At 55.2% G+C, this 12,858-nt stretch overlaps 1 protein-coding gene across 2 annotated transcripts; it reads left to right on the top strand.

Annotated features, from left to right (window-relative positions):
• The first annotated feature begins 881 nt into the window (after positions 1 to 881).
• Positions 882 to 11,687, top strand: ABCG4 (ATP binding cassette subfamily G member 4). 2 transcript variants are annotated; one of them, XM_068555151.1, is made up of 14 exons: positions 882 to 1,119; positions 5,304 to 5,421; positions 5,537 to 5,669; positions 5,803 to 5,853; positions 6,060 to 6,205; positions 7,364 to 7,487; positions 7,615 to 7,729; positions 7,924 to 8,066; positions 9,081 to 9,179; positions 9,405 to 9,573; positions 9,669 to 9,769; positions 10,863 to 11,021; positions 11,193 to 11,311; positions 11,462 to 11,687. In XM_068555151.1, exons 1-14 carry the CDS (start codon positions 882 to 884, stop codon positions 11,685 to 11,687), a joined length of 1,941 nt encoding a protein of 646 aa, XP_068411252.1. The 2 variants fall into 2 exon arrangements, with proteins under 2 accessions (XP_068411252.1, XP_068411253.1); XM_068555152.1 differs by lacking the exon at positions 882 to 1,119 and adding an exon at positions 4,180 to 4,234.
• The last annotated feature ends 1,171 nt before the right edge of the window (positions 11,688 to 12,858 follow it).

Raw genomic sequence — 12,858 nt, 5'->3', positions numbered from 1 at the left:
GGGGCGCGCCCCAGTCGCCCCTCCCCAACCCTGTCATCTCTCTTCAGACCTGAGGCCCGAGCCCTCCCCTGTCGCCCGCCCCGGCCCGGCCCCGCCCCGGCCCTGCCGCCGGGACCGGGAGCCGGGACGCCGGTGCTGCAGCCGGAGGCAGGTAAGAGGGCCTGGAGTCTCCATCCTCGGCCCGCGGCAGCGCTAAGCATCTCGGCTCCGCACCGGCCCGGGGGCGCCTCAAGGTGACCAGGCTTGCGGAAGATGGGAGGGGGATGAGCCCGCCATGGGGGGCTTAGTTGGCAGTGGGGATTTGGAGTCCGGGTGGTGCGCCCATCCCTGGGGAGAGCCCGGGGCGCGCGGACCCAGGGGCGCAGGCGGGAGGGGCTAGCCAGGGCGTCTCGCCCAGGGATGGGGAGGGGAACGCAGCGGGAGGCCCAGAGCCTCCTCTTCCTCCGCCTTCGCCTGGTCCACCCTGTGCTCACCCTGCTACCCTGACCTCCTAGCCGGCAGCCTCCGCCAGCCGCCCCTTCCCACCCCCTCCCATCCAGTCCCCTGGGGCTGCTGGCCTGCGGGGTAAGGAGATTAGAGCCTCCGTGGGGAGGAGGGAGGGGTGCGGGCTTCGAGGGGCCGAGCTGGGGCCAGACTAGGGCTGGGGCTGCCTGGGACCGAGGAGAGGTCGGGACTGATCGTTGCTGCGCGGGGAGTGGTGGTCGGGGGAGGGCAGATGCTCTGGCGGTGGGATGTGGGCTGCTCCCAGTAGCCGGCCTACCCTGAGAAGGAGGCGGGGAGTGGGGGCGAGGGCACATTAGAAAGCAAGGGAGCTCTGAGCCAGGGATCGGGGTCTGCCCCAAACTGAGCAGGCCCTCTCCCTGCAGGCCGGCGGCGGCGTGATGGCGGAGAAGGCGCTGGAGGCCGTGGGCTGTGGACTAGGACCTGGGGCTGTGGCCATGGCCGTGGCGCTGGAGGATGGGGCGGAGCCCCCTATGCTGACCACACACCTGAAGAAGGTGGAGAACCACATCACCGAAGCCCAGCGCTTCTCCCACCTACCCAAGCGCTCAGCCGTGGACATCGAGTTTGTGGAGCTGTCCTATTCCGTGAGGGAGGGACCCTGCTGGCGCAAACGGGGTAAGGGAGCAGCCTGATGGGGAGTTGTGAGCCCCCATGAGTTGCCCCTTTGGGAGCATGAGGCCTGGATGTCTCCTCTTCTGCAAATCCGGCAGGAGCGGGTCCACCAAAATCTATGCCCCTCATTCACTGTGCACACAGCTGAGGTGCCGGGGGTCTGCACTCCCCCTACACCTGTAAGCACCATGGGACACTAGATTCAATTGGTTATTTCCTCTTCCAAGATGACACTATCACCTCTGGTCCATGAGGAGTTTTCCTTTGTTGTTTCAGGTAGAGCTCCTGCCTCTGAGGGCTGATATGAGAAATTAGGGGCTGTGCTGCAGGGGTTGTCCTCAGTGGTTCGCAAAAATCCTTGGACCTACAGAGCTCTGCTAATTTTAAAAGATGTTCTCATTCCTGTCTTCTTACTTCGTTCTTGCCGAAGTCCTCCGAGGCACGGAAGGTGAAGGCTTGACAGGATAGATGACATCCCTGTATTATTAATAAGGAAACTGAGGCCCAGAGAAGTTGAGTAACTTGACCAATGTCACACAGCTAATAAGTGGCAGACTTGGGACCAGAAGCCAGGTTTTCCAGCTCTCCATGCAGCGTTCCTTTCTCTCTCTTAACCTCCCTGTTAAGCATTCCCATCTCCTCCTTGTTTCTCCCATTAGGACAGGGGGGTAAGGTCTGGCTGGGGCTCTGAGTTCCTTTGAACCCTGACCATCTCCTGCATCCCCTGCAGCTTTTGCCCCCCACCCCACCCTCCCTGCCCTGGGCAGGTTGAGCTGGGAATAGGGAAGCTGGGTTTTTCCCCAGAGCCTGGGTGTGGATCAGGGGTGGAGCTGGGACATTGTTCTCTGAGGTTTAAGAAATGTTTGGGGTGCTTCAGAGCAGGGCTGAGCCTGAACTCTCTCTGCCCTCCCTACCCTCACTCCCATGAGGGACCAAAAGGTCACAGGGCCTGAGCCATTGGAAACTGAGGTATGCGGGCTCCCTGCTCAGCACCTTAACACTAAGCAGCCTCTCGGCCCTGACACCAGCTCCGGGCCAAATGAGGAGGTAGTTGTTATTTTCCTAGCCCTCACAGTTTTAAGGAGAAATGAAGATATAAAAGAAATGTGTCTAGATGGGCCAGCTCTCTGGCTGCTTCAAGCCACCAGCCACAGCAAATGGACACCCCTGACCAAGTCCTTCCCTCCTTTGTCCTTGCCAACCCCGTTCTGCTTTACTGGCCATTTTGCCGTCTCGTCCATCCCTTGCCCCTTTCTCTGCCCTCTGTCCTCCTCTTTCTGCCTTCTCTTTTTACTTGAATCCCTGTCCCCTTCTCTGGAGGACAGAAGGCAATTAGAGGTAGGCAGAGAGGAAAAAGAGCAAGGGGCGTGGAGAGAGGGAGATTTCTGTCTTTCCCACGTAAGGATTTGTCACTCACCTCTCCTAATTACAAAGGACACTTCTTGATTTTTAAAACCCTTTTCTATTAATTATTATTAATTATCTTACTTATTATTCATAATAACCTTATTATGTCCTTGGGAGGAGATATACTATCCTTATTTTATAGATGAGGAAATGGAGGCCCTGAAGGATTAAGTGACTTCATAAAATTCTGAAGAGAGTTACTGACTGAGGCAGATCTAGAACTGTGGTGGGTCTCCATCCTGAAGGCATGGCAGGCCCCTCCCATGCTGAGCAGTTGTGGTCCAGCAGGAGTCCCAAGACATGGGTTCCTAGCCACTTGTAAGCTGTGTGACCTTGGGCAGGCTGCTTACCCTCTCTTGGCCTTACTTTCCTCGTCTGTAAACAGGGATGATAAGAATACCCACCACACAGGCTTGTTGTGCGGCTCAGCTGAGATGTTAGCTGTGAAAATGCTTTGTGAAAGGCAAGCGTAGGGTGATATTTGAATTCAGCAATAGTGTTCAATCAAGTGCTTGGTGGGGATTAAATGAAGGGAGGGGTCATCATTGTCAATTTCTTCCCCTGCAAAAGAAATCGCTTCCTGTGAGTAGCTCTGAAAGGCATACCCTGGCATGCGCAACCACACTTCTTTCTAATTGACGGCGATGATGAATGAGGCAGAGGGTTGGAATCCATGATTTCCCCTCTCCCAGTAAAGAACTTGCTGTGTGTGTGACCTTGGGTAAGTCACTGGATGTCTCTGGGCCCCAGTTGCCTCATCCATGTTGCTACAGCAGTGACTGAGGCACTGAGCTTTGTAAACTGGAAAGCACCATATGGGCAGTTGGTGGGATCAGAATGCCAGAGTGGGCAGCAGCTGATCCCCTGTCTGACCAGATATGTCCAGAGGGACGGCTGGGTGCTGTGGAGGGAGGGTGAAAGATCACATCCCTTCACTGCCTCTGCTAAGGAGGTAGAATGGAGAGGGAATTGGGCTCCGTACGGGTGGGAGGAGGGTGGTAGTGAGCAAAGTACCTGGTAGGGGATTGGTGTTTCGGCCTCACTGAGGCAGGTCTGCAAGCCCAGCAGGCAAGGCCAGCCTCCTTGGCTTCATCTTTCCTCTCCACCCACTTGTCTCACCAGTTGACTCCGTGGAGTCTCTGCCCTTTGTTCCCTGGATTGTATTACATATATGCTGTTATATAGCAGAGCTTTTCCTCCCAAAGCCTGGAGAGCTTCTGCCTTCCTTTCCCATTTTGAAATGCTGCTCATGCCACCTCTTCCATGAAGCCATTCCTGATTTTCCCCTTGCCCTTCCACCCTCATCAATTCCATTTTCTGCATTCTCATTGCACATGATTTGTACTTCTGTTATAACCCTTATTTTATCTTTCTTCAGATCCATAGATGGTTTCTTGTCCATCTTTTTAACCTAGACTATCACCATCTTGAGTGCAGGAACTATGTCTTCCTCATTTTTTTGGTGCACTCTCTGGTACAGAGCTTGGAATGTAGTATATATCAATAAGCGCTTGCCAAATGGGATTAATTATAAAATATCACTTGTTTTTAATGGGCTCTATGTGCCAAGCACTGTGTCATATGCTTTATATATATTATCTCATTGAATCTTTATAGCAACCCTATGAGATAGGTACTATCATCCTCATTTTACAGATGAGGGACCTGGAGCTCAGAGAGGTTAAGCAACTTGCCCAAGGTCACACAGCTGGTAAGTGTGGAGCCAGAATTTGAACGTAGATCCACCCGACTCCAAACTGGTACTCTTAATGCATATGCGGCCTCCCAGTGAGTGAATGAAAGGTGAGATTTTACTGGGCCATGTTAGGGTCTGCAGAGACTGGTGGGCAGAGAGAGCACCCTGAAGAAGGCTTTTTAGAATGAGGCCAAGGTAGAACCAACACTTATTGAGCATCTAGTATGTGCCAGCCAGTCTGCTAAGGTTACAAAGATGAGTAAGACACAGACCCTTCCCCCAAGGAGCTCACTGACTAAGAGGCTGGAGGAGGGGAATGAGGGGCAGGCACATCAAGTAACAAACGTGTTGGCATATGAGAAGTGCTATGGGAGCACAGAGGACAGTCAGCCAGCTCAGGCTGGATCGTTGGGAAAGTCTTCCTGGAGGGGATGAGAGAGTGGCCGCTGTGTTTGTAGAAGAGTAGAGTCTACTGTAACTTTGATCTCCTCTCCACGCCCATCCGTCAGATGTGGGGGTTTTCCCACGGCCTTCAGAAAAAGCACTGCCGGCTTCCCTGGTGGCGCAGTGGTTAAGAATCACCTGCCAATGCAGGGGACACGGGTTTGAGCCCTGGTCCGGGAAGATCCCACGTGCCGCGGAGCAACTAAGCCCGCGAGCCACAACTACTGAAGCCCGCGTGCCTAGAGCCCGTGCTCCGCAACAAGAGAAGCCACCGCAATGAGAAGCCCACGCACCGCAACGAAGAGTAGCCCCCGCTCACTGCAACTAGAGAAAGCCCGCGCGCAGCAACGAAGACCCAACGCAACCAAAAATAAATAAATAAATAAATAAATTTAAAAAAAAAAAAAAAAAGGAAGAGCATTGTCACCTCGGGTACTTTGACATTAGTGGTGGTCGTTTCTAGGGGGACGGGGTGAGAGGGTATAGGTTATTGTTGGGGCGCTGAGGGTCGTTCCTCCATCCTAACCAATTCACAGTGAGTAGGGACTGCCTATTTCACTGACAGCCATGGCTCCTAAGAGTTTGGGGTGTCTCTGTTCATTGTAGCCCTGATCAAAAGTTCCTCCCTCCCTCACTGCAGGTTATAAGACTCTCCTTAAGTGCCTATCAGGTAAATTCTGCCGCCGGGAGCTGATTGGCATCATGGGCCCCTCAGGGGCTGGCAAGTCCACGTTCATGAACATCTTGGCAGGATACAGGTGAGAACAAGGCTGGGGTAGAATGGGGGCAGGACCAGGCAGAGGGGTCCCCTGGGGAGCACAGAAGTTGTTCTGAAGTGACCCTGAGCCCCATCCCCAACCAACGTTCCTTCAGGGAGTCTGGAATGAAGGGGCAGATCCTGGTCAATGGGAGGCCGAGGGAACTGAGGACCTTCCGAAAGATGTCCTGTTACATCATGCAGGACGACATGCTGCTGCCACACCTCACAGTGTTGGAAGCCATGATGGTGAGAGCTGGATGGCCGTCCCCTCCTCCTAGTCCTTCCCTTTATCCGCTGTCCCCGTCCTTCCCATTGGCTAAGGGGTCAAGGCTGTGCTCCCTCCCACACATATCTGATCTGCCTTCTCTCTGGGCCCCAGGTCTCTGCTAACCTGAAGCTAAGTGAGAAGCAGGAGGTGAAGAAGGAGCTGGTGAGTGGGGGAGGGTGGGGGGGGGGGAACGGGTCAGCTGCCCTTTTCAGTGCTGCTGAGTTCTGGGGCCCCCGAGTTGGGTGGTAAGAGAGGGGCGGCCAAGGCTGGGACATCACGCTTCAGGGAGATGCTTACTTAAATTGGGGTGGTGCTGGGGGAAGCAGAGACTCTGAAGCTGACCTGGGGTGGGTGGGCGGCCGGGCCAGGTGACAGAGATCCTGACAGCACTGGGCCTGATGTCCTGCTCCCACACGAGGACAGCCCTGCTCTCCGGAGGGCAGAGGAAGCGCCTGGCCATCGCCCTGGAGCTGGTCAACAACCCACCTGTCATGTTCTTTGACGAGCCCACCAGGTATCTCTCCCCCTCCTCTCCCACCAGGATGCCTCCTCCCCTCAGCCCAGAGCCAGGGCTAGAGGCTGAATCTGCTCCACTGCTGGAGACAAGAGCATGTGTCTGCAGCCTCCTGGGGCCAGAGAAGGGCTCCCCCCCTGCCAATCCTGTTGCCATAGCAGCCCCATCCTTCACCCTAGCAGAAATCCCGATGTCCTCCTTGACGGATGTCGCCTGCTCCTTCTCTCCCCCACAGCCAATCAATCGCCAGGTCCTGCTGATTCTACGTTCTTTTTCCATCTCTCAGATTCGCCCCATCCCCATTCTTAGTGCCAGTGCTTAAATTCAGGACATCATCAGCTCTTGCCTGCATTTCTTCAAAAGACTCCTATCTCCTCATCTCCAGTCTCTCCCAGCCCATCCTTCTTCCAAACTGCAACCAGAGTGAACTTTCTAAAAGAAAAGTCTGGCAATGCTCACTCCGCTGCTTCAAAATATGCAGTGATTCCCATTTGCCCTCAGAATGAAGTCAGAGGACTTACAAGGTCCTGGTCTGAACCTATTTCTCTGGCCTCACATCTTGCTTCACACTGTCTTGTATTTCATGCTCTAATAATACTGAATCACTTACAATTCTCTTAGTCAAGCCATGTGTTTCATGCCTCTGAGCTTTGCACATGCTGTGTCTTCTGCCTGGAATGCCCTTCACCACCGCACCTGCCCTTCCTCCCTCCCTCACCTGGCTTAGCTCTTTCTTCTGCCAGACTCACTCAGGGAACTTCTCTGACTACCCTCCAACACCTTTGTACAACAGAGCTTAACCCTCCCCCTACTTCACCCCATGTTTCTACAGCATGGTCCACATTATCTCAAATGATCTGTGCATTTCTCTCTCTCTCCCTCCCAACCAGAGTCTATGTCTTATTTATTCATCTTTGTAATCCCAGTGCCTGGCATTCAACAGGTGCTTAATAATTGCTTGTTACACCTAACAGTACTCTGGGCTTCTTGGTACCTCCAAATGCCTGAATCGTACAGTGTGGATGGGATAAAGGGATGGCCAGGGTGACCCCCTTCCTGCCAGCTCCCTCGCCCTCATAGCAGCTGCCCTATCCAAACAGTCCCTTCCCTTGTCTCTGCCCACCTCACCCCGCCCCCTGGTGGCCTCTCTCTGGACAGTGGTCTGGACAGCGCTTCCTGTTTCCAAGTGGTGTCCCTCATGAAGTCCCTGGCCCAGGGGGGCCGTACTATCATCTGCACCATCCACCAGCCCAGTGCCAAGCTCTTTGAGATGTTTGACAAGGTGAGGGTCCTCTGGGACGCAAAGGTGACCGGCCTGCGATGGGGAGAGGGAAGGGGTCAGTAGAGGTGTCGTGGGACCTGCCTGACCCGCTCATGGTGTTTTCCTCGTCCTTCTCTTTCTGCCTCAGCTCTACATCCTGAGCCAGGGTCAGTGCATCTTCAAGGGCGTGGTCACCAACCTGATCCCCTATCTGAAGGGGCTCGGCCTGCACTGCCCCACCTACCACAACCCAGCTGACTTCAGTGAGTGGGGGCCTGTTGGTAGGGGCTGGGTTATGGTGGCGGGCCAAACTTGGGGGTTCAGATCATGCATTTCGGCCTCCCAGGGGCAGAGATCTCACTGTCGCCTGCCTTCCGCGCACACCCAAGGAAGGGCTGGCTTGCCCTTGGGAAGCAAGGATAGATCTTAGCTGAGCACACCCCTCTGTGTCCCCCAGTCATCGAGGTGGCCTCTGGCGAGTACGGAGACCTGAATCCCCTGCTGTTCAGGGCTGTGCAGAATGGGCTCTGTGCCATGGCAGAGAAGAAGAGCAGCCCTGAGAAGAATGAGGTCCCTGCCCCCTGTCCCCCTTGCCCTCCGGTGAGTAGGGGTGGAGAGGGCAGAGTGCAGAGTGGGGGAGGAGAGAGAGGACCATGGACATGGCCCTGCCAAAGAGGACATGCCCCAGAGGCATCACAACCACTGGGTACTTAGGAAGAACCCAGGACTTGGAATAGACCTGCTATTAGCTGTGTGACCTTGGGCACATTACTTAACCTCTCTGAGCTTCGACTTTCTCATTCATTTATTTGTTCAACAAATTCTTACTGAGCGTCTGTAGCACGTTGTCCTTAGTGCCACCTGGTAAACAAGACTGAAGCTGTCTCTGGCCTCGTGGTCAGTGTGGTTTACTATCATCACTAACTTGGAGGTGACGATACTTATTTCACAGGGTTATTGGGAGGACTAATTAGATCATCACACAAAGCTCTTCGCACCGTAGCCGGTACAGTTGGTGTTCATTCCATGCCAGCTCTCTTCCTTAAATGAGATACTATCACCCTGGAAGACTGGGAGGGTTATTGTTGCTGTTGTCATCATTATTTTTTTTTTGTCATCATTATTATCATTGTTAATAATATTGTGAAACTGGTGGCATAAAGGTATTACACCCTTAGGGTAAATGTTTTCAATGGATTAAAGAGTAGTGACTGCGGAATTCCCTGGTGGTCCAGTGGTTAGGACTCTGTGATTTCACTGCCGAGGGTGTGGGTTCGATCCCTGGTCGGCCAGTAAGCTGCGCAGCGCGGCCAAAAAAATAAACAAATGAATAAAATAAATAAAGAGAAGTGACTGATCTATTAGTAGCCCCCATGGGTGTCCTTAACTCCTTTCTATCTCCTCCCTCCCAAGTTTTTTCTCCCTTTTTGTGTCTCTCTCTGAATCTCACTCTGATTCACACCGCTAAGGCCAGCTTCCAGGTACCCAACTCAATGGTGGAGAATTCTGGAGGACCCTTGCCCCAGGGACGGGCTCAGGGGTTTTCCCACCAGCTGAGCTGGGTTCGTGGTGGGGGGTAGGGTAGGCTCACCTGATCCAGTTTCCTCTCTCCAGGAAGTGGATCCCATTGAAAGCCACACATTTGCCACCAGCACCCTCACACAGTTCTGCATCCTCTTCAAGAGGACCTTCATGTCCATCCTCAGGGACACGGTGAGACATCAAGTTGGGGGAGGGGAGGCTGGCATAAGCCTGGCCTTGTGGGGTGTAGGATCCCAGCAGCTGGGATAGTGATGGGGCCCCTCCCCCAACAGCTCCCCCTAATGCCCCCGTGGGTCCCTGTGCCTGTGAGGGCACACCCACATTCCTACCCAAGTGTGGCCTGCCCATCCCTAGCCTGTGATCCATCCTCTCTCCTCGTGATCACCCCTCACACAGGTCCTGACCCACCTGCGGTTTGTGTCCCATGTGGTGATTGGTGTGCTCATTGGTCTCCTCTACCTGCACATCGGTGACGATGCCAGCAAGGTCTTCAACAACACGGGCTGCCTCTTCTTCTCCATGCTCTTCCTCATGTTTGCTGCCCTGATGCCAACTGTGCTCACCTGTGAGCCGAGCTGCCCTGGGCGTGGGGCGGGAGTGGGGGGCACGGGGTAAGGCCAGGGTGCTGGACAGCTGTGCCTGATCGGCCTGTGTCCTCAGTCCCCTTAGAGATGGCCGTCTTCATGAGGGAGCATCTCAACTACTGGTACAGCCTCAAAGCGTATTACCTGGCCAAGACCATGGCCGATGTGCCCTTCCAGGTGAGCCTTTTCCTCCCCCCACACTGCCTCCCTCCTGTCTTGCTCCTTCCATCCTTGCTTGCTTGCCTCCCTTAACCTTGTTACCTGCCATCCTTTCCTTGACTTCTTCTCGCTTAGCAACAGGTGGTGAGCACCTGCCAGGCACCAGGCTCCATGCCAGGCACTAGGGATATAGCAACAAACATGACGGAAGTAGTCTTGACCTTGTGGAACTTATGTTCCGGTGAGAATAAGAGAGGACAAACAGAAAATGATGGAAATAACAGCCCTACAAATGACTCTGTGAATCTTATTCGAGGCAGTAGAGAATAACGTGGGCTCTGGAGCCGTACTGCTCCTCGTTAGCTGTGAGACATTGGGCAAGTCACCTAATCACTCTTTGCTTTAGTGTCTCCATCTATAAAGTGGAATGATGATAGTATCTACCTCGGGATTGTTTCTGAGAAGGAAATGAGTTAATACACGTACAGTACTTAGAATAGTGCTCAGCACATACTAAAGTACCCGATAATGTTTGCTGGGTTTGGTTGTTGTTATTGCCACCACTACCCTGTTCCAAGCACCAGGGCCACCAAAAATCCGCAGGGCACCTTTAAGCAAGTTAGAAAACATGTCTCCCTTCCTCAGGGTGGAGGCTGCACTGTGCTAGGGTGAGAAGAGCTCGGCTGGGGCTCCACCTCTGGTTGCCTCTTGGTTGGGCGCCTTGTGCAGGGAAGAACCTGCCCTACTGTACATGGTAGGCTCGGTCCCTGTCCTCCAGGAATTGATGGCATCCAGGGGGACAAAACGCTCTCATATACACAGTTAATTAATTAACAATATAAGGAATATGCTGGTCCAGATGGGAAGGGCCTTCAGAGAAGTCACCGTGCCTGAACGGGTCCGAGCGGGCCTGACGGAAGAGGTGAGACTGGAGGATGAATGAAGTTCTTCGAGCCGGGGAGGAAGGGGACGTGTCAAGTTCACGTGACTGCATGAACGGGAGTGCAGAGGCAGGAGCAGCCACGATGCTCTAGCAATTGCTGTCCTAGAGGTTCTGCCTGGGTGGAGTGGCGGGTCTTGGCCTCTGCCCAGCCCTGTGCCCACTCCCCAGGTGGTGTGCCCGGTGGTGTACTGCAGCATTGTGTACTGGATGACAGGCCAGCCAGCTGAGACCAGCCGCTTCCTGCTCTTCTCAGCCCTGGCCACTGCCACGGCCTTGGTGGCCCAGTCTCTGGGGCTGCTGATCGGAGCTGCCTCCAACTCCCTACAGGTGAGGGGCTGGTAGGTGGCGACCTCCAAGAGGGGGGACGGAGTCTGGTGGGAGGAATCAGGGGCTGGCCTAAGGAATGGGATGGATCTATGGGAAACCTGGGGGCCACCCCAGTCCTGGGTCTGTCCTGATCACCCCTGTGACGGCCCGGTCGCCTTCCCTCCCCTCCAGGTGGCCACATTTGTGGGCCCAGTTACCGCCATCCCTGTCCTCTTGTTCTCCGGTTTCTTTGTCAGCTTCAAAACCATCCCCACCTACCTGCAGTGGAGCTCCTACCTCTCCTATGTCAGGTCAGTGCCCCTTCCTCACCATCTGCCCCTGCTCCTCCCTGTAGGAGGCCATGCCCCAAGGGTGAGAGATTGTACCTGGGCTCTGGCAGTTTGCCCAGGGAGCAGGGTCCCTGCGCTCTGTGTCCTGCTCTGATGCCCTTGCTTGCCTAGGTATGGCTTTGAGGGGGTGATTCTGACCATCTATGGCATGGAACGAGGAGACCTGACCTGCTTGGAGGAACGCTGCCCTTTCCAGGAACCACAGAGCATCCTCCGAGCGCTGGATGTGGAGGACGCCAAGCTCTACATGGACTTCCTGGTCTTGGGCATCTTCTTTCTGGCCCTGCGGCTGCTGGCATACCTTGTGCTCCGTTACCGGGTCAAGTCAGAGAGATAGAGCTTTGCCCTGGCCTGCACCCCAGCCCCTGCAGCAGGAAGCCCCGGCCCCGGCCCTTTGGGACTGTTTTAACCTCGTAGACTTGGGCCCCCGCTGCTGGTGCAGCCGCCCTCCCCTCTCTCAGCTCCTCCACAGGCTGGCTGTCGGACTGTGCTCCCAGCCGTGGCCCTGGGGCTGGGGGCGCCAGGCCTCCCCGCCACACCCAGGAGTCTTCCCGAGTTGATGCGGTCTGTAGGTCTGTAGCTTCCTCCCTCCTCTTTCCAACATCTGCATGCAAAGACCACGGGGAGGCTGCCACCTGCCTTCTGCCCCCGCACCCCCGCTCCTCTGTTGTCTGTCTGGGAGCCCCAGGCTCTCCAGGCCCCCACTGACAACTGACCAAAGCGGCCCCCCCGGGGGTCCCCACCACACAAGTGTTTGTAAACTGGGCTGTTATAAGGTTGGTGTTCCAGGGCTGGGCCCTGGTGGGGTCCCCTGGATGTCCCGTTTGGACGTTGGAATGGAGCAGGGACGGACTCTGGAAGTCTCTTCCTCCTCCTCACCTCTCCCTGCCCCTAGACCCTGGCTGATTCGGACAATCTGTTGGGACAGAAGCTGGGTTTTCTGTCTGATCATCCCTCCCAATCCTGGGGATTGGAGAGGCCTGGCGCCATGGGCTGTCCCCTGGACTCCTCCCCGTCACCTCTGGTGGGGGCCGGGCCTATGGCACCTCTGCAATAATGTCTGTGTTTCTCTCCCATCCGCCACTGGAACTGGAGAATGCACTTTATTCTGGGGGGTGAGTGGGAGAAGACCCAAGCCTCCTTTCTCGCTGCTCGCGTGGTCCCGCAATGCTCCCTCACCTCTCCTGAGTTACAGGCACAAATATGTGAACAGGCCATCTCGGCCCTACACACACTCGCTGTCCCGCTGTGGCTCACAGGAAGAGTGATGGTGGTGGTGATGGTGGGTGCTGTGGGAAGGGCCGTGTCACCCTCCTCCTGGGGACCCCGCTTTGATTCTAAGGATGAGGCTGGTGCTGCCTGGGGCGTCTCCAGGATCCGCAGGTGTCTACCCCCCAGTCTTCCCTCCCTCCCTCCGTCCCAAGGCAGGGGTGGCACAGGGCACCAGCTCCCTGGAGTTCAGGATGCCACACAAGCACAAGCATGAGCATAAGATGAACTTGGCCACT

Source organism: Eschrichtius robustus, chromosome 11, assembly GCF_028021215.1.
Source record: "Eschrichtius robustus isolate mEscRob2 chromosome 11, mEscRob2.pri, whole genome shotgun sequence".
Lineage (NCBI taxonomy): Eukaryota > Metazoa > Chordata > Mammalia > Artiodactyla > Eschrichtiidae > Eschrichtius > Eschrichtius robustus.
Note: the sequence above shows the minus strand (reverse complement) of the source record. Positions and strands in the feature narration are given on the sequence as shown.

Excerpts from the sequence above, each read along its gene's own strand:
- ABCG4 (XM_068555151.1), top strand. The coding sequence starts at position 882 with ATGGCGGAGAAGGCGCTGGAGGCCGTGGGCTGTGGACTAGGACCTGGG. Across the intron at positions 5,670-5,802 it reads CAGTGTTGGAAGCCATGATG|GTCTCTGCTAACCTGAAGCT; the intron begins GTGAGAGCTGGA and ends TCTGGGCCCCAG. Across the intron at positions 6,206-7,363 it reads TTCTTTGACGAGCCCACCAG|TGGTCTGGACAGCGCTTCCT; the intron begins GTATCTCTCCCC and ends CTCTCTGGACAG.